This window comes from Lytechinus variegatus, chromosome 4, assembly GCF_018143015.1.
Source record: "Lytechinus variegatus isolate NC3 chromosome 4, Lvar_3.0, whole genome shotgun sequence".
NCBI classification, from domain to species: domain Eukaryota; kingdom Metazoa; phylum Echinodermata; class Echinoidea; order Temnopleuroida; family Toxopneustidae; genus Lytechinus; species Lytechinus variegatus.
Window position 1 is genome coordinate 28,564,828 of NC_054743.1, and position 20,760 is coordinate 28,585,587.

General features: G+C 37.1%; 1 protein-coding gene across 1 annotated transcript; it reads left to right on the top strand.

Annotated features, from left to right (window-relative positions):
* The first annotated feature begins 503 nt into the window (after positions 1–503).
* Positions 504–14,680, top strand: LOC121413773 (acetylcholine receptor subunit beta-type acr-3-like). The gene is made up of 7 exons (XM_041606714.1): positions 504–652; positions 2,049–2,093; positions 3,237–3,346; positions 9,320–9,500; positions 10,670–11,027; positions 11,278–11,476; positions 12,829–14,680. The coding sequence occupies exons 2-7, from the start codon at positions 2,070–2,072 to the stop codon at positions 13,175–13,177; spliced, it is 1,221 nt and encodes a 406-aa protein (XP_041462648.1). The 5' UTR covers positions 504–652; positions 2,049–2,069; the 3' UTR covers positions 13,178–14,680.
* The last annotated feature ends 6,080 nt before the right edge of the window (positions 14,681–20,760 follow it).

Here is a 20,760-nt window from a genome sequence, read left to right on the forward strand (position 1 = left end):
ATTATTTAAATTATTGAAAAGTATCGTCTCCATGGGTAACTGCAAACAGTCCTTAACACGTAACTTTTCGATCAGGCCAAAACGTGTATTAAAAATTTCTGCTCGCGCTTCATGCTCGCAGTGTTTATCTGGGTAAACAATACGCATCTTGTTCAGAATGGCATATATTGCACAGAGTGGTAAATTTTCGAGACAAAACAAAACATAAAATTTCAGAAAATATTAGCTTGCCCTTCGCGCTCGGCCGAATAAAATAGGGCTTATGAGATGATTACCCATTTATGTTGATTTAAGAATTAAGGTAGTGAAGTGACTGATAGGACTACCCCTTCAAAGAAACAAAGAAAAAACATCAACTTTGAGAGGCCATTCGGGGAAAATATGGGGGATATTCCCCCCCCCCCCATTGGCGAAAAAGGGATCCACCGCTGTATTACTACCAACGCTATCGTTAATATTCCCTTAATGATTATATACCTTTTCTCATCATCATCTTACAACAGGGACCTCTGAATTCGGGGATCGATACGAGAAGCAGCTTGTATCTGACCTGCTTGCCAAGTACGGTCCATCTTCTGTGAGGCCGGTCAAGAACTCCTCCACGCAATCTGAAGTATTCTTCAGGCTTCTCCCTAAGGAACTCATTGGCTTCGTAAGTTGAATAAAAATGGGAACGTTTTATAACTCAACTTGTTAATGTAATGATCGTAAAGTTAATGAAGTGCTTTAGATTGTTGAATACATCCAATGACAAAGACACAAGAAGATACAGCCCGCACTAGCGCTCACATGAGGGCTTTAGCGTACCTGTATCCCCAAAAAAAGTCACACGGTCGGAGACGGCGGGGAAAAGGACAACAAAAAACATAAAATACTGTGAATATTGCGTTAAAAAAAATGCTGTGTAATTTTCATTTTACTTTCAAAAGATCAAAATCTTGAATCTGTCGAAACCCTCGCTTTGCTCTCTTGCGACATTTGTTTTTAATCTCGCCAAACACAATTTTTTTTATTCTGCTCCCTGAAAAAAGGTGACAACCCTATTTCACAAGAGTCATCAAACGCCTAGATGAAATGTTGATGACATAAATAAATTGATACTCTGGTTTTCTTAAAAAAAAACACTAAATGAATATCGTAAAAAAACAAGGAAAATAATAAACATAAGGTAGCCCCTCTTTATATCCAAAGTGACCACATGACTCTGTTGTATATTTCTTTCAAACCATACCGATGCCCACAAATTTGTGGTCGATAACAGACCAACATTTCAATATATATATAATTATATAGTCAGGAACAGTGGTATGGTGAACCTTTACATTAGTATTTTTGTCATTCAGGCAATTGATATGCGCGGCAATCTGATTCTTTCTTGAGCCATTCACTATGGAATAGCTACATCCAGACTAAATATAAGTGAAGTGAATATATTGTCCCCTTAGCACCCTCGTTAGGGGTCTTTAATATTTAATTTTCTCAAGGAAAATTGCTATAAAGGGACTGGATGTGACAATTTCCTGAGGTCCAATCATTTATCTTGACGGCCTAGTGTATTATAATACTACGTATTTTAAAGAAGGAATTACAAGGTACCATGGTAACAAGGGTGCTGCCTGGTAATCTGTTTTTGTTTTCTGATTGTGGATTGATAAAACGTTGTGTGAAGATAATGCTCATATTCCTGTTTTATTCCAGTTTATGACCATGTTTGTGATATTGGGGGAAAATATATATTGCCTCTGAGTTAATATATTTAGAAAAAATATGTTAATCCCTCTCGATCACCAAATCTCCCTTATCACCCTCTCTTTTCCTATACCATTTTTCTACGTGGGTTATATTCGCTGTCTTAATTTCTCTCTCACTCTTTTCCTTTTCCCCGTCCCCCTTTCCATCGCTTTTCTCTCTCTCTTCTCTGTCTCGCTTTACTCTCCCTCCTTCTCTCCCCTTCTCGTGCCCCCCTCTCTCTATTTCGCCCTCTCCTTTTATCTCTTCCTACCACACTATTTCCCCCTCTGTCCTCGTCCATTTATTCATCACTGCAGGACGAGGCCCATCAACAGATTATGTTACTAAACTTTATGCGAATGGTAAGAATGCAACCCTTCATTTTGTATTCTTCATTTTCAATATGCTTTTTGGTATGTCCCTTCCATTTTTAATGAAACATAAAAGAATGAGTAATGGTACAGATTTCCGTTTCCGAAACCTGACGAAACAAATCAATGCACAAGGGATATGAATTCCAGATGGGATTATAAAATACATTATTTTCGCCTTCCCTAGGTCTCCACTTCGATTGATTAAATCAACATCAGTGATTTTATTGAAGCCAGCAGAAGCGATGCAATAAATAAAAAAAGTTATCATATCCCGCATAAAAATCATAACTATTTCTGAAAATCATGCCCAAGGGAAATGCATATCGTATTCCATGATGCAGCATAGAGAACATGACGTGAAAATATAGATATTGTATTGTCCTTTTAAGTTAATGAATGACTCAGAAGACCGCAGATTTTACAGAAATCACTTGCCATCGACTGAAGTAATAAATCCAATTTCAAACGGAGCATTGTAGAGATATCATCATGATTATTATCTTCTCTGCTTCAAACATGCATAATTATTATCAAATAGGAGGGATTTCTATTTTGGGGTTAAGTGTCCCTGGTTTTAATGATTACTGGTCTCCGTTTATGCCGTCATTGAGTAATCGCGTTATAAGACAAGTCGTCGGTGTTTGATTTGAGATTTGTGAAATATCTTCTATATCATGTACAATTCAAAATCGACAGAATTTATGCACAAAGTGCTTCATCCAACGGCATAGAGCCCAGAGGTTTCGAACCTCCCATCCTTACGAGACCGACGGTCCACGGGGCCGTTTTTGTCATATTGCATTAGCCTGATGCACAGATTACATAAGACCAAAAAAAAATGGATTAGCACACCAATGGACACTTTATAAGGGTATTTGTTGCATTTTTAGTTAAAAGACATTGGCATGTTACTATTATATTGTACAAGGTCAAGCTACGTGGGGGAGATTACACATCGCTGCAGAGGTTATAGGTTCAAGCCCTGGTCACGTCTTTCGGTTGGTGACGTGAAGGGTCAGTCCCATCTGAATGATACACGTCTGCAAAAAAGAAGGGGAAATTTTGAACACACACGTCCTACACACCTCTGTCAAATCAAAAGTTATTAATATTTCGATCGATCTCGTTTAGATGTGGATTGATGAGAATCTAACGTGGGATCCGAGTGAGTACGGAGGAGTCAATATCACCACACTACTGCCGAGCGATGTCTGGACACCTGATATATCTCTTTATGAAAAGTAAGCAACTCAATTCAAATTCAATTAATATTGACTTTGAAAACAGTGAACCTAAAGTATTCAGGGATGTTAAGAGTGGCATTGGTTCGTTGTACCTGTATTCTGGTTGTTTCCCTATGTTTACGATTATTTGAGATCATGGTGGTTTAAGCATACAGGTATTATGCGATGGTTTATCCATGGATTAAGCTTGAAAGCAGTAAACAAAACAAAAATAACATGAATTGAAAACATGAAAGTCGTAAAAGTAATAAGGTACCACTGTGAAATATGACCTGCTGCATTGTCATATGTGCTACGAAATATTGTTAAACAGTACACAGATATTAAGCGCTGCTTGGAAAATATTATCAAATAAAGTGAAAGGAGATGCCGGATCGAACTTTCTTCATAGACTGCAGTAATACGTCACACAGAGATATTCTGATATTATTCAATATTTTCCCTCGTTATTTTCTATCTAAACATTATCATAATGCCACGAACTTAGAGAGTACACACAAAGAAAATTCATGAAAGTGATGATTATAGACAAATTATATATGAATGGAAAGGTCTTGTCTTTTTATACACAAATATGTCACTAAAAAGTCTTACAGATGTTGTGGAAATGCAAGAAATGAAATTAATAGAGACCCTTCTCAGCCCCCCAGCCGCCCCCAGGCAGACATTCACGCGATCGAAAACAGTCGAGAATAATGACGTCACATGATCGACTACACACTATCTCTCTGTGCATAATACACTGATACACCTTCCTGGTCTCTATTTTTCTTCGAATTGACCGTTTTCTTCATATGTGTTGTGATATCCGATTTCGACATCTTCAGACTATAAGAGAACCAGAACTGTGTTACTTTATCCATTTTTATTGAATTATGAACTGGAAAGACTGATTTTGTCCACTCGACAGTCTTCGTTGTGTTGCTCTGATTCCACCAAGCTGTACGGTCCCATTCACTTGCTGCCGATGCAGGTTACGCTGCACTGTTTGATCCAGTCAAAAGTCAAGGTAAGCATGTTTGGAAACTGTAGTCTGTACTTGTTCTGACGATGCATTCAGGTCAGATGACAGATACAGATCTGATATAATTTTAGAATCATGCATTTTGGCATGACTACTATTAAAATTAAAAAGTCTTTATTTTAGAAATAATGTTTTTGCACAATTCCAGCAGATTTTTCTTCACAAAGACTTCAGTCAGATTTCTAAATAAACTGGTCAGGACTCAGGCGATTAAATTATTTAGGAGCATGAGCACTGGCATGGACCATGGCTGAAAATATGCTGTTTCAGAGGAATGTTTGGCATTATCGTAGTTTTTGTCACCAGTCCATTCACTGCCGTTTATTTCGTCAACGGCGGTGATCCACTCCCATTGACTTTGTACACAACGAGCGCACAAACACCAAATTTCACGATAAGGCCGAATGTTTTCACGATAAGGCCAAATGTTTAAGTTTTTATTATACGCAGGTCTAGTACCCTATGCGTTTATGCTCAGGAGGGCCCTGTATCGTATACATCCAGATACACAGAATTATATCGCCATAATGCCGATGTCATGAAGCAAGACAAATTTTCAGCAGTGGTTACCCTGATCATGCTGATTCCTGGCCAAAACTAGAGTCTGGTGTATCTTTCTGATTAGAGTGCTTCTACATATGAATGCGTAGTGCCTTCAACATAAAACAATGAAGATAAATGCACTCTTTGTAAGGTAGCTTGTCAAAAGTCCATGCACCGTTCTTCATCGTTCTTCCCGCATCCGGGTTTTCGCTTCGGCTTTCCCGCCCAACGTTCCCTTCTCTTCAAAGGAACGGTCGCCATCAAAGGCCCTTTGATGCCACCGTTCTTTTGTTCGTCTTTCCTGCAAGTCTTAATTTCTGTCGAAAGGCCAAAGAATTTATTCTAAATAGCTCCCTCTACGACCAAAACAAATGTGTGCCTTCATCATGTTCATATTGACTGTTGGATCGAGATTTCGCGTCACTGTTCTGAACTGTGGTTCGCATCTATAATGGAAGTTCTGGTGCATTCATGTAGCGGCACAGCTTTGCAAGACGGCCGGTGGCCGCCCACCGTCTTGCGCTGCCCACGTACAAAAAAAGGACGGGAGTCAAAGAATGACAAGTTCGATGAAGTTAAGTTGTGTATCAGGTTTTATTCTAAATCAAAGTCAAATTACATGCTGGATAATAATAAATGTCGCATCTCTGGGCTGGACGACCGACGACAGACAAAAATTAGGCCGACATGGCCTACGGCGGCAAAACAAATCGGGAACGAAAAACTGCCCCTTGTCAACTAAACACTCCCTTTTTATCCCCTTTTTGGTCAAACACCGCGTGGCGAAAAAAGCCTTTCCCCAAGTCGACCCTATCACTTTTGGTATAATGCGCGAAATTAATCCGCCTATAATGTAAGTATATAAAACGGAACTTAATTATTGTGTACCCCGATTCCAAATTCAAGTTCTTCGGCTTTCCATTATTCTTCCAACTTACGTAACTCTCTTAACCACTCCCCCAACTGCTCTCTCAGTCAATTAATCCTCTTTTGCGACTCTTGTCACTTCAGCCACTCCCACTCACAGCTCACTTCCACCAAGGAATTCACTCCTTGCTTCCACACCTGTTCACACTCTCGCTCTCTCTCTCTCTCTCTTTAATCACTGAAGAATGCAAGCGAGCCGAAGAACATGAATAAGAAGCAAAGTAGTAAATAACTGAAGTTCCAATGGACTTCTATTAGTCCTGAACGCCTAGCAACCCAGTCAGTTTGCCCTCTTTCACTTCCACATTCCAATCGCTAGCCTGGCCCAGAAAAACTAGCAAACGAAATCAACACCTTTAAGGAATGTAAACAATGGAAGAAGGCGAACGAACTTCTTTTAATGACACAGAGTACCGTACCTCAAGTGATTCACTACCGCTAAGCGGTAAGTAGAGTGGGGCCTACACAAACATCACTTGAGCGTTGAGGTAGAGCACCAGTGTTCTGAATGGAATTTTTCAGGTGTCTAAACCTATTATTTGTTGTTGACCGGGAATTACATGCCACCGCACGTCGTCAATCATCAAGATAATGAAATTCATACTTTGATTTGATTATTTAAATTATTTCTTTATTTTTTCTCTCTTCTACACACAGATCTGCACACTTGCTGACTCTGGTGACTTCTGGTCTCTGCTCGCTACTTCAATCTGGGAGATTCCATCATGTCCTCTTACTGATTTGGATATCGCCATTTTTTCTTTACTCTTTCCAGGAGCTACGGTGCAAGTTTTGGACTGATAATGATGCAACAGAAAATTTATCTTTATCGATCTTGGAAACGATTTTGAGCACAGTTTTGGAGAGAACTAAAAAAATTGACTTGGACAGGAATACAGCTTGTCGAAAATAAGAACACACAACTTAAAACGAAATAAACAATTTTAATGTTATTAGGGCATTTTGCAAGAAATTTTCTAATCAATCACACGTCCCAAATCAAGGGTAAGTCCTTTGATTAAAGACAAACATGTACATGTAGTTGAACTGCTATTGCAACTCGACCTTATTACGCTTGAATTTGAATTTAAAACTTACGCTTGATTTGCAATGGAACATAAGTTTCTTGCAGTGCCCCATATTTGTGTTTTGTTATCAGATATCTAACGTGCTGATTTTTCTCGAAAGGTATAATATATTTGTCCTTTTAAACGGTATTTGAATATGGGTACGCCTTTTATTTGTTTTCCACAATATTTATTGCATGTACATGTATGAACAGAAGTGAAATATTTATTGTGAAGCACTGAATGTTGTGTGCTGTTGTGTGATGGTTCATCATTTTTTTTGTTCTAAGACTGTAAGCCTGGTGGGTGTGAGGAAGTGGCCTGGATGAAAGAAAAGTGAACATGTGCCCAATTACAGATTTGCATATTTTAAGACAATTTTGTTTCTGGATAAATATTGCTATGCATTCCCTACATTAAGAGTAAAGGAGAAGTCCACACAATCAAAAATTCATTTGAATTTAAAGAAAAATAAGATATTGCAGGAAATTTCATAAAAACTTTGATTCAAATTTATATAATTACTACTCTAACATTGAGAAATTTTGCCTAATTTATAAAACGATGATATGCTCATCTGTGTCGATGTGCAAATTACACTAACCGTTATGTCACACGCACTAAGTTCTTTTGTATTTTGTTGTTTGATATATTTACATGACATGTAGATTTGATATTTAATTTTCTATTTATTTTCTGAAAAATTTTCAGAGGGATTTTAATTCCTCCAAATAACATTTAGAGTTACAGTTCCGTAAATGTAACCTATTGTGTTCGAATGAAGAAATTCCTATACTCAAATCTGCAAAGAATTAAAAAACAAAATGCCACAAAAAAATTAGAAACGAATGTGATGTGAGTGACAACACTAATTTGCATATCATTGTTTTGTGACTGTTTTGAGTAAAAACAGCAAGGGAAATTACTCTATTCAAATAATTTTTAGTTGATGTGGACTTGACTTTTAACTCATCCTGTACCCCTCCCATCCCAAATAAGAGTAGAATCTAATCAAGAACTTGAAAATCAAAAGCAGCAATTAAATAAGATTTGATAAATACAGGTCTGAATGGGATTTCACAAGAAAAAAAAGCTGGGTAGGGACGAGAAGGAATAAAAAAAAATACCCAAGTTAATCCGAGTTTTGAACCAGGGTCCTCGCACACGACAAAACGATGGCCAACACGTTTGGCCACAGACCATTCCCTACACTAAGGTGGGCTTTTAAGATATATGAAACAAAGTCCGCTCGCCGCTGTGGGCTAATCATGTTTCGGCAATTCAACTGCAATTTCAATCATTTCGCGATGGATATTGCCATGTTATTTTGTGGTTCCTGACTTTGTTACGTAATGAAATTTCATAATTTTTTTTCAGTCGTGACGAAGAATGTCTATGCTTTATATTGATTATAATATCAATTTGTCGCAAGTGTGATTTCTAAGTGAAAATATGCTTTGTTTATTCAAATATATTTCTTGAAAAAAAAATCATTTTTTCTAAGCTAAATATCGGTTACCAAAATACGTTAAATGTGCACTTTATTTCACTGTTCAGTAAATTCAAACTTTTATCTATATAACAAGACCAATCTTGTGAGGAATAAACAATTCTAAGAGCAAAAAACGCTGATTGGAAAGATCGTCTTCAATGGGCTGCTGTCAGCTCAGCTGCTCACGCTCATTGTGTGACGTCACTCAGCTGGAGCTCGCAAGAGGACCGATGGAAGGCAGAAATATGGCATGAAAATAAATCATTTTTGAGAGCTGATTTCTGCAAACTCTAATGACTATTTTGAAAAGTGAAGTTATATATCTGATTAGTAATACTTCCCCTTTACAATGATGACCACAAAAAGGCATTATAAAATACTTTGGATTCTTCGAGTGTCTCCTTTAAACATTTATCAAAAATTCATGTTCTTACATGTACAAAACTAGTGCCCATTCGCCGTTAATCATCATCGCATCTATATGTTACACTCTAGCACCGATTATTCATACGTCCAGCACTTTGATACTTTTATTATAGCACGTGCATAAAAATTGGGAAATTAAACCCCATTAGCCCGCACCTTTACTTACCCTGATACGCAGTTAAAGGCTCGTTACTGAATGGCCTTAGGCGTTAAACGTCACGGAGGAGTGGGATTTCATAAATGTCATTTGGAGTGTGTTATGATAGATATAATGAATGAACGAATGGTGCATTTTTAAGCAACTAGAATTACATCCCTCAATCTTTATGATTTGCGAGGTAAGAAATATTATCGATTTGAATTCACCCACAATTTTGACTATAATTGCAGTGACCGATATTAGTTTTAAAACCATTTGTCATCGAAACTACAAAAATCACCGAACATTTTTACTTTAAATAATAATCACTTGTCATGTGTTCATTTTTCAGTGCCCAGAAAGATTTCATCAGTATCCAGGAAACATATATCTTAGTATCGTATAACGGCTCTATGGATTGGTACTTTCCCGCCTTTGTGACGTCAGTATGTCCAATCGACATCACCTACTTCCCATACGACGTGCAAGAATGCAAAATTTCAATTGGGCCTTGGGCGTACATGAAAAGCATGGTTAGTATCGAACCACTTTTTGTTTTCATTCTTTCCTTTTTTATTCCAGAGAACAAAATAAAACCTCTATTTCATAATCTAAGCAAAAGGAATAACAAATAAAATTATTTTGCTTAACTCTTTTACATACCACCTTTTTTCTTTATTTTCCGCAAAACATACAATATTCTGTAAATTAAAGACGACTAGTGATGCTTACATCATGAAAAAATTCATAAACAACGATCATATTTCTGATGGAATTTCTCACATTGGTTATTATAAAAAATTACTTTTACAGAATAACATATCTCTCAATTTCATTTTTAGGAGATAAAGGTTGGTAATTTATAATTCAGGTCATTTTGTGAAAGACGAGAGATTAATAGAATGGTACTAAGAGCATAAATATTAATCTTATTCAAGATAAACACAATTCTCGATCAAACGGTAAACTGATAAAAGTTCGCTTAACCAATGCATTACTTTCTTGTAAATATTGAAGTTATCGGACATTCAGATAACAAATGAATTAGTGCTTCTTCTTCAATTTTATTGTTTTATATAACATCTCCGGTAGATGTGGACACACTGTACCTATAAGGAACGTCTTACATGTATGAAGAGTCTCCTCAGTTGTGTTTTAAGGGCTTTCTTCATTAGATAACGGGAAACCTTGCACCTGATTGGCTGGGGCCATATTTGACCGTGAAAACCACTGATAAAACTATGCAACGCCCTCTGTAGGTGACGGTACGTTCACATCTAATGGAGACGGGGCTACATGGCATCAAGAACTGAAAGCCCGAATTACAATTAAGACTTTGTGCAATGGTTGCTGGATTTATAGGAGGGAAAGAGCCAAAATTATTTATTGATTAATTAATCAATTATCAACTTAACACACATTGTTTGCAGTTTCGTGATGAATGTTGTTTGAAGCATAATTTATGAGGTATGATTGTGGAAACGGGTGTAGACTTCTAACGGTAATGGAGGCAGAGTTACCGTATACATTTAGGAGTACAGACTTGACACACAATCAGATTTCTGTATTGAAAGGGTTAAAAAAGATGGCCCCTACACTATGCCTGCCTCTTCAAATTAAGTGGCTATTTATGTAGTCCACACCACTGACTCAATAGCTTTTATCAATTCTGCATTTATGTTTGCATTGCATTGCTGAGCAGGTGCATTTCCAGCTCTCTAAACAAGGGGACACCACTATCGACATATTCAACCGAAACGGAGTATGGATCCTGGAACGATCCGTTGGGGTCAACAAGGATGCGGTCCTCTGCTGCGATAACAGGACCTGGTCTATCATTGAGTACAGCATCACCATCCGTCGCATGTCCAAGTTCTACACTAAGACCGTCGTCGTACCGGCCTTTCTTTTAACTCTATTGATGGCGCTCGTATGTTGGCTTCATCCAGCTTCCGGTGAGAAGGTGACCTTGGCAGTCAGTAACCTTCTGGCTTTGATCCTCTTCCAGCAGCTCGTAGCCGATAGGATGCCACCGAGCGGTGAAACTACGTCCATCATAGGTAATTAAGTATGAAAATATGATGGTAGCAAAGTTTAAAACCACTCACTTGCCCCTGTTTATCTTCTTGCATCTAAATATCCTAAATAACGAAGATGTCCGGGATTACACACTTTCGATGCATTTGCAATGTAAATAGGCGAGAGATTCCTTTGGTTTATTTTGTAAAGCTTATGAGAAACCGTCTTCTCTTTGGTCTCCCTTTAACGATTCTTCTTCGTGTCTCTCGCTCAATTATCTCGTTTGAACAGTGAGTTTCTTCATCGTGATGATTGCAATGTGCTGTGCTGAGGTCCTCTGTTCAATCTTCGTTCTCCGCATTTATCACATGGGTGGTCAGACCGAGGTTCCGTGGTTGGTAAGGCGAATCATGCTGTGTCCCATCATCCTACCCCTCTACCACAGTCTAGATAGTAAAGAGGTCTTTAGAGCGCAACAAACCAATTATAAGTAAGTCAATTATTGGCATAGTTATTCTTAAAATTGAACAAATTGATAATAATATATATACTTGTATTTTTACCGTCTATACATCTGTCTATACATTTATGCTAAAAGTTAGTGAACCCTTTTACAAAATGCACTCGTTCATGCTGATTGTTGAATGTAGACAACAACCATTCAACTTTGTTAATGTAATATCTTATCACCTGATATCTACATCATGGCCGAACTGGAACACTTTACATATGTTCATTGTCTGTTGGGGTTCACTATAACTCTAGAACACTGGTAACTGTACATGTATATCTTCTATATATCTATCTATCATATATCTATCTATCCATCTATTATCATTTTTACATGAATCTAGCTAACTATGAAAACTGTCAAATGGTGACACCTTTAATAATACAATCCTTACTTAAGCTTGTGGCCCTCTTCTCGTTACTATGTATAATCTTAAGCACATTAAACTACAAAAAACGAAAATAATTCTCAATTTAAAAATGTGAAGCCTTGTTGGGCGATTCCATGCTAAAAATATCAGCTATTTTTGCAACATTTTTCAACCTATTGTCCATACAAAGGAAGAACTTCAATTTGTGTTGTGGTAATGATAGAGTACTACTGGGTAGACATATGAAAAAATGACAACCAACAGAAATATAACGTCCATGTGGAAATTGGAGGTGAAAATGTTGTGTGTCGTAAGGGCAATTTCTGAGTCCCTTACGACGCACAACATTTTCGCCCTTAATTCAGCCATAATCAATCATTTTTGTTGGTAATCAGTTTTTCACATTACTACCCACTATACCTTTATTATTGACCAAAGATACTTTTGCATTGCTCAAGCAATCAGCTAAAGAGACTATAAATTGTTGACAAAATGTCCCGTACGACAAGTATGGAATCGCCCTGTCAAACGTTGCAGGGACCCTTCAATACACAGATCTACTGGCTTTTCTTTAATGTCGTGAGAATGAAAACTGCCATGATTTCATTTCGAACCGTTTAACGGTTTGAATTCAAATACCAGCTTGAAACGTATCACAGCAAGATAAAGCGTCCGATCAAGTGTGTCTGAAAAGAAAATGTTAATTTACGAGTGACTTACGCAATTCAATTGCGAATGGGTCATGGATAGCGCTTATCCAAGTGGCACTTTTGAAGTTTCCATTCTTCTTTTTTAATAATATGTTATTAAACAACTATTCTAAAACTTCCAAAAGACCAATAGCCCAATTCGAATCACATTAATCTGCTGCACTTCTGTTTGTAGGTTCTGTGGAAATAATGACAGTACTGCTGCACATGACTTCAAACCGATTTCTACTTTTTATTATACTTTGCCTTAGAAAACATCGCAGATCGAAGCGTGCCAGGGAACGTATCGAGATTCCTCTAGATAAAACCAAAAACCCTCAACCTCGCAACGTCAGCATCGAGGCACCAATAGAAACTATTCGGGAGTCCGAGGCGCCCGATCCCGCTACCAATGCACTTCTCGTCAACCACGCTAACAACGTACATCGCCCTAAGAACAGCCTTGGTAGCCATTACAAGAATGATATTGACCCGGAAAGGATTGCGCAAACTTGGCGCGATACTGCTATCGTTACCGATAAGCTGATATTCTTCGTGTTGTTGCTGGTGACTGCTACCTCTTGGGTTTATATGATCGTGTCGTTTTTATTCCATTCCTGAAAATTCGGACTTATCCGGAACAAATCCGAAATAATTATGCACACACATGTCGAACAAGCACCAGGCCCATTGAATATTTAAAGCGATTTGGGAAAAGAAAGGTTATATTTGGATGTACACTGTTCTCTAGGCCTACAAATCCTGGACTGCTGTACAAAAGTCACACTTTCAAAATCGACATTGGTCTATCTTTTAAAATGGAAATATTGTAAATTGCCACATAAATAGCATTGTAATATTTTGTGGTTTGCTCACTGTTTATTAGATAGCAGTGGTTTATCTAATGAACCTCGTCAATAGGAGCAAAAACTTCTGGCAAGGAAAAAAAAACATGATGGACAGCAGTACGCTTGATTCACTACCCAAGTTCCCAGATGATTAGTAATAATGATATGTAATTGCTTTCCAAATGACTTGTAATTTATGTCATTTCTTAATAAGACAAATTAGTTACTGATGAGGTGTGTGTTTCATTTAATATTACAGACGTGCGTCAATCATATTTTTATAATGAGATACAAAGGTCGGTCTAAGACCGACATTTAACGTTATCATTGAAAAAAGACGTAATAGGGAACGGACCTCTACATCCATTTGTAACTTCCCTTACATACCTTTAATTACAAGCGTACCCCCACAATGCCCAGGATAATGATTAAAGCTAAACTTACAGATTTTCTGGTTTAAATCCTACGACGTTACTATCATGACTATTGTACATCTTAAACAGTCATTACATTAGTCAAACATTGTCGCATGGTAGTTTACAAGGTTGTTGACATTCATCTTTGAAAAGATTCGTTGTAACCATCAAATGCAGGTTGGCACCTCAAGTTTCTCAGCGTCCGTAATATCGCCATGTGAGGCGCTATTACGTTTTTATGATGCATTTATTCCACCCCTTGCCATTTTATATGTTTTAAGTAGTCCTTTAAGACTCACTACCTAACTGTACATATCCATTGCCCGTCTAACACTACTCCCGCAGTGCTATCGATTCGAAAAAAAAATCAAAAAGTAATTTCATTTAAAACTGGTTTAAGGGATAAGTAAAAAAAATAATGTGTTCAATTTTGTTACCTATAAAGAGAAATAATTTCATAAATGTTCCCTATTATAGTCTGTATCAACTTTCAATCTATGAAAGGTGCAAAATATACACGCGTGCTGACAGTTTGCAATGTACATGGGTCTAACTTTAGCAACGTTTTTATTCAATATGCATGGTGATTAAGGGTGATTATTTTACCATCAGTGACGTCGATATCTGTTAATGTAATGGATTTTAAAATTCTACATTTTATTTTAATGTCGGATAATTATGATTGATATCTACAGATTTGAAATCAAAGGGGAAAGATGTTTAAAAAAGGGGGAAGAACAATGTGGTAATATGCAAATCCCCTTTTGTACCAAGTATCTTTCAACGAAATTGTAAGATATTTTGACTTTTTTTCTTAATCATTGAGTTTAAAAATGTACTGAGGTGAAAATATGATGTATTAAAAACGCTTGAATTTGTCATCATGTATGATAAAATGTCATTCCTGTGATTTATCAAAATACATCGATTACCATGCATGTTTACGACAGACAGACCAAAAAGACGATGGTAAAGAAACACAGATAGAGAAAGAGAGAGATGATGTATTATAAGACTATTGAGATAATGACATACTTGTAAAAAAGAAACATAGCCATTAATCGGAGTCGGAATGTTATCTTAGTGTATATATGACGATGATGATGATGATGTTGATGATAATGATGATGGTGATGATGATGATACTATTACGGTGTTATGATGATGAAGTTGATGACGACGATGATGATGATACCATTACTAGGTTATGATGATGATGATGATGATGGTGATATTGTTACTGTGTTGTATTATTTTGTATTCTTCACCAAAATATTGAAATAATAATTTCAAGCGATCTTTTTTTTACTTTTTCGAATATTCATTTCATTAATGTGTGTAGTCTCTGTAGTCTATGTAACGTTATCAGCGATGACTAGTAACAAGTAGCTTATCACTTCATTCGCTGATTTGTAATTAGAGCCATGAGCGATTCATTAATCAATTATTACTTTTCGTACAGCGCCATTAATCTTCAATACTGTCTTTTGACACTTGTGCTATGTGGAGGAAACTAATTGACATACTCATTAATTCTACATTTCAATTTGTCATCCGTTACCATGGAGACTAGAGAGATATATGTTAACAAGCATCGCCTGGCGTAATTACAATCTTGATATAACACAGAGGATACAGTGATATCCTAATCGTGATATCAAGTAGCAAATCATTTACTTTGGTATTATGGGTGGGGTGTTTTCGTTCCACTTTATTCAGTGGCGTACCTGGAAAACCTCGTCAAGAGGGGCAAACATTCCTGAAAAAAGTAAATGTGGTCAAAGCCACCACCCGACAGATTCTCCTTCTCGTCAACACATTGGATTCTAATACATGTAAAAAATGTCATTAAAATTATGCCCCCCCCCCCCCCCGCCTTCAGATACTCTGATTATGGTATCTTCGCAACTGCAACGGGGATGGACTAAATAACACAGACATTAAAGAGATTGCTTTGAAAATGCCCGTCAAAAGACAAAAAACAGCTGGGAGGTGCTTTTTTTTCAAACTGCTAAACTGGAACAGCAGTTCTGTTCGTCCAGGACGAAACAATGGAGCGTTTAATGAATCGTCTTGTCGGACATTTAACCCAACAAGCCCTGTTTTATCTGACAGTTACCATAGCAACATTGCTTCTGAGCCAATCAAAATCAAGGAAAGTTGTCAGATCCGATCACTTGACGGACGATAATGTTGATGAAACATCGGTACTACTGTTCCGATTCACCAAACCTCGACAAAGACTGTTTTGGCATAAAGGGCATTTAACGAGTAGACGGGTCATTTGGAGCAAGATTACCAACATGTATTTACCGATCGATCCATGTTTTGAGAAGACGACATTCGTTGATTCCCAAAATGTATTTCCCAAGGGTTCGGAGGGTATCATTTGCTTGCGTCGAAATCCCTGATTGTTGCTTTTATGTTGCTGTGATGAGGAATAAGCGATATAACTACGCAATACAAGAACGAAAATACAGACGGCGCCGCCAAGTTATGAGAATTGCTTCATTATGTTCGGTGTGTTATTGCCAAGAAGGTAGCACTCCTCATATGGTTCAAGGAAACGAAGGTGCATCAAACATAGGTGTGGGAATCACGGTCTTTCTTCTCGCCATGCTTTTGTTCAGAAATATGAAACTGCTCGTTTCACATTTTGTGCTCTTATTACATATTACAGCGTCGAGCTCAGACGGTAAGTAAATGCTCAATTTAGATTATCCATCCAATTCAACATTATTCTGGGTTATACTGAAAGAAAATTAACTTGTAGTACTAACATTTATTAGGCGTACAATTCGCTGGAACATGCCATTGCATTATTGAAAACGTCGACATGGTCAGCTGCGTTGAGAAATGCCATTCCCAGAATTTGCTACAAGAGACAAACCTATATATCAGCTATATTAATATCAACACTCAATATAAAAAGAGGGTTAAAGCGGAAAGCGAAAAAAAAAACGACTGAGGATGCCACTCCAATATATGATTTTCTGAACATGAAATCAATTTTATACATAGCCGTAGTTATGCAATTCCTTGAAAAATTACCATTATGAAAAAAAAAACAAAGCCAGTAAATTCAGTTGTAACAGTTAAAAGCAGTAGTCAGTCCTACACCTTGCAAGTGAAACAAATTATTGCAGAAATCGAAAATACTAGTGCTGGGCACATTTTTCGTATTTATCTTTTTATACAATATACAATATTTTATACAATATATAATTCAGAAAATGAAATCATATTTTGTTGTCTTCCGTTCTCTTTGGTTTATTTCTTTCCGTTTCTCTTTTTTGGTCGTGAACCCCTCCCTCCCCCATGTGGACGCTAGTGGTGGGTATAACCTGTTGCGTTAACCAAAATAATATAAAAATCCAAACATTGCTATTAAGAGGATTCCTCTAAGCAAGTATGTTGGGGTGTCCAAACTTTTCTGACTTTTCAAAATATTCGTTAGGCATAAAAAATATTCACAATTTATACAAAACCAATTCAAGAAATAGTTACCACATTGACGGCGAGATCGAAAACTATAAAATCTTTGCCGAAAATGTAAAGTAGGTCGAGGGGTTTCGCTGGTATCGCGATCTCAAAATTCTATTCCGATTGGCGAATGCACGCTGTGTTGAAAAACCGTTCTGAAAAAGTGTGACCTAACTTAATTCGCGGACCAAATATTTTGTGGAGATTTAAGCAAAAACTCAAGTTCAAAAAGTGAAATATTTATATCAGATTGACGGCAAAATGCTATAGAATTATCACATTTAACTCACATTTGTTTTTCCATCATACAAGACGAAAAAAAGTAGGGGGAACATTTGATAATGTGTCCTCCCCTATATACTATTTTTGGTAGGGGTGACACGTCTCCCCCCCGGGATTTCCGCCCATGTTTTGTAGTAAAAGTGACAAAGGATGCACTCTCACTCATAAAAAGGTAAAATAATCACTTTTGAAAGATTGAAATATCATTGCTTCAGGACTGGTCCCTCATTAGAGACAAAATAATCTCCTTTAATTGCATGAAGAGTGTATAAATGGAATTATCGAAATAATAAAAAAAAAATTACATTTGGTATCATGATATCCTCAAGAGGAAATCAAATCAAAATAAGGTTGTATGTCATCAGACCAAGAATGATTTATAGAGAGAATGATTCACTGTACTGAAATGGCCTGCTTTTATCAACCGCCAATCCCTGCTCATATTGGAAGACATATCGGTCCTGGGGCATCATCCACGAACAGTCAAGTAACCGCCAATAAAGATCATCACGCTTCGTCCACACAAAACATCTCATTGAATTTTATATCCATCTCGCCAAAATTATATAGCCAGGCATTCCTGTTGTCAATTAAAGAGGTTAAGACACTACGCAGACAAAGCAATCATTTATTTCTACTTTTTTGTTACAGGAACTTGTACATTATGATTAAAATAAAGCTACTACATTTTCTTTATTTTATGATTTAGATATATAACACTTTCGATAATTCAGGAAAATAGACAATCGTTCTGTCGGATGAATTTATTTTGGTTATAATCTATGAAACATGTTAATGGTAGGGGTTCATACTTCATCAGTTTAGAAGGTGCAAAATGGCGATCCATACATGTCGTACGGGAAAATTCGACAACAATTTCTAGTCCCTTAGCTGAATGCTTGAGCAATAAGATTTACTTGTTTGTCAATAATTAAATTCTACTTGGTAATCATGTGAAAAACTGATAACCAACAAAAATTATGGACAACATAATTTAAACTTGTTGGTTGTCACATTTTCATCCAGGCCTAGCACTTTATCATTACCACAGAACAAATGGATGTTCCCCATTAGTGGGAGAGCAGGCTGAAAAATGATGTACGAATATGCAATTTGTCTAGCGTGGAATTGCCTAAAACAAGTTTACCAATCACAACCCCTGGGAGGGCCACTTGCATTTACGAGTGGATACCATGCGCGACCAAAAAAACACGTAAAAAGGATGTCTTTTTACGATAGGGCACGTTACGTACGTAACGTGATAAGGGTGTCAAAAACACAAAAATAATGAAAAAGGGTATCTATTTCGCTAGGAAAATTACGCGTTTAGGGTCGAATTTGCGAGGATGATAAAACAAAATTAAAATGTTTTATAAAGGATGTCCTTTTTGCCCCAACACTTCGTGTTTAGAGTCCGATTTGCACGAGGTGTAGAAGGTGGGGTCGTACTAAACCAAATAAGGTAAAGCCGACGACCAAAGGAAAACATTCCTGTACTTGTTTAGGGGTTCATTTCAGGGAATATTTGCCAAGAGTATCGTTTTGTTTAACGCATGTACGAATGCGGAGGTGAAAAAAAGGCCTTTAAAAATGACTCGGGTAGAAATGGGCTCTTTTGCTTCCCTCCCACGGTTGGACAAAAATGTATAAGGCTCTTCTGGTAAAATGTATATTCGCTTCGGTTTGGATTTTTCACACAATGTCAACACATTATGGCTAACTTAGTAATTGCACCTTTGTAATGAAATGTATTTTTCTTTTTTTTTTCTTTTGACGGTATCAATGTTTTTGATCGTCGATGATATTAGCGTTTGTATCGTGTGTACATGTATGGTCATGTTTGTGGAGTATTTTTGTGTCGTGTTGTTTATCTCGTTATCATCTCTCCTCGACAATAGCGACATCGCTTTTCGATGACAGGCACGAGAAGCGGCTGGTCTACAACTTACTGGCGAGCTATGGTCCTAGCTCGGTGAGACCCGTGAAGAACTCGTCAACTCAATCAGTTGTCTACTTCAGGCTACTACCTAAGGAACTCATTAGATTCGTGAGTTAAATAAGAAGAATAATATCCATCGGATAGATGGATGGGGAGGGGATAGATTCGTGCTTTTGGTGGGTAGCGTAAGGGAGTAACGACAAGGGGATATTTGTTCCCCTTTTTGAAATGATAAAGGTGTTGTCCATTTTGCCAGACCAAATTTTCATTAACCTGCCTTAATTTTTCTTCTTTCTTTATTCTTTTTTTCATTCTTATTCTTGATCCTCAATTTTAAATTACCTCGGAAGCCATGTGGCGATCACCCCTGATCTAATACTTTAAATGTGTCTGGTGATCCAACAGAGATCGTCTCCGCTCACCAGTGATGACCGGCCAAAGCAAAATGGCCGTCCATGAAAATTATACCAATTAGTATGTGAATTAACAAACGCATTTCATATTGAGGTTTGTTGTGTACATGCTCAAATGCCGATGAAAAAATATCTGATTCACAATATCAAGAAAAAAAAGAGGATTGAGGGAAACGGCTTGAAATTGGCAGTTCACTTTCAAATCAATAAGATGTCTGTTATCGTGGTAAATATTCATTTGCATTTTCTCGCGATGATGGTTGAGGCAACCATGCTGACTGAAAGAGTACTTTAATCGCCTTTCGTAAATTTAGTTGGAAGCATGCATGATAGTTTCAAATAATAGAATGTTAACTATGTAAGACCAACTACCCGCCTTTCGTAAATTTAGTTGGAAGCATTCATGCTAGTTTCAAATTATAGAATGACGCGCAACCTGATCTGGGTTGCTAATATATATTTATTAATATCCCTATCTATACAATAGGATGAAGCTAAACAACAGATCACCGTACTCCACTTTATGAGAATGGTAAGTGCATAAAATCTATAATAGTAGATGTTAATTGACTGTCATATTTGACGTCAACCAATCAATTAAGTATTGCCATGAAAAATAATAATGATTATTCATTTTCAAATTTAGCATGATTGCCTAGACTTCGTTTTTGCATTAGGATTGGTTTTGGTTTAACGTTCATGTGCGCATGGGCGGAAATCTCTCCCCTAAAACGGTCATCACCCAAAAAATCTTGCTAGCGATTTTTACTGTCAAAGTTGCTTTAAAGGGGAAGTTCACCCTGACAAAAAGTTTATTGTAAAA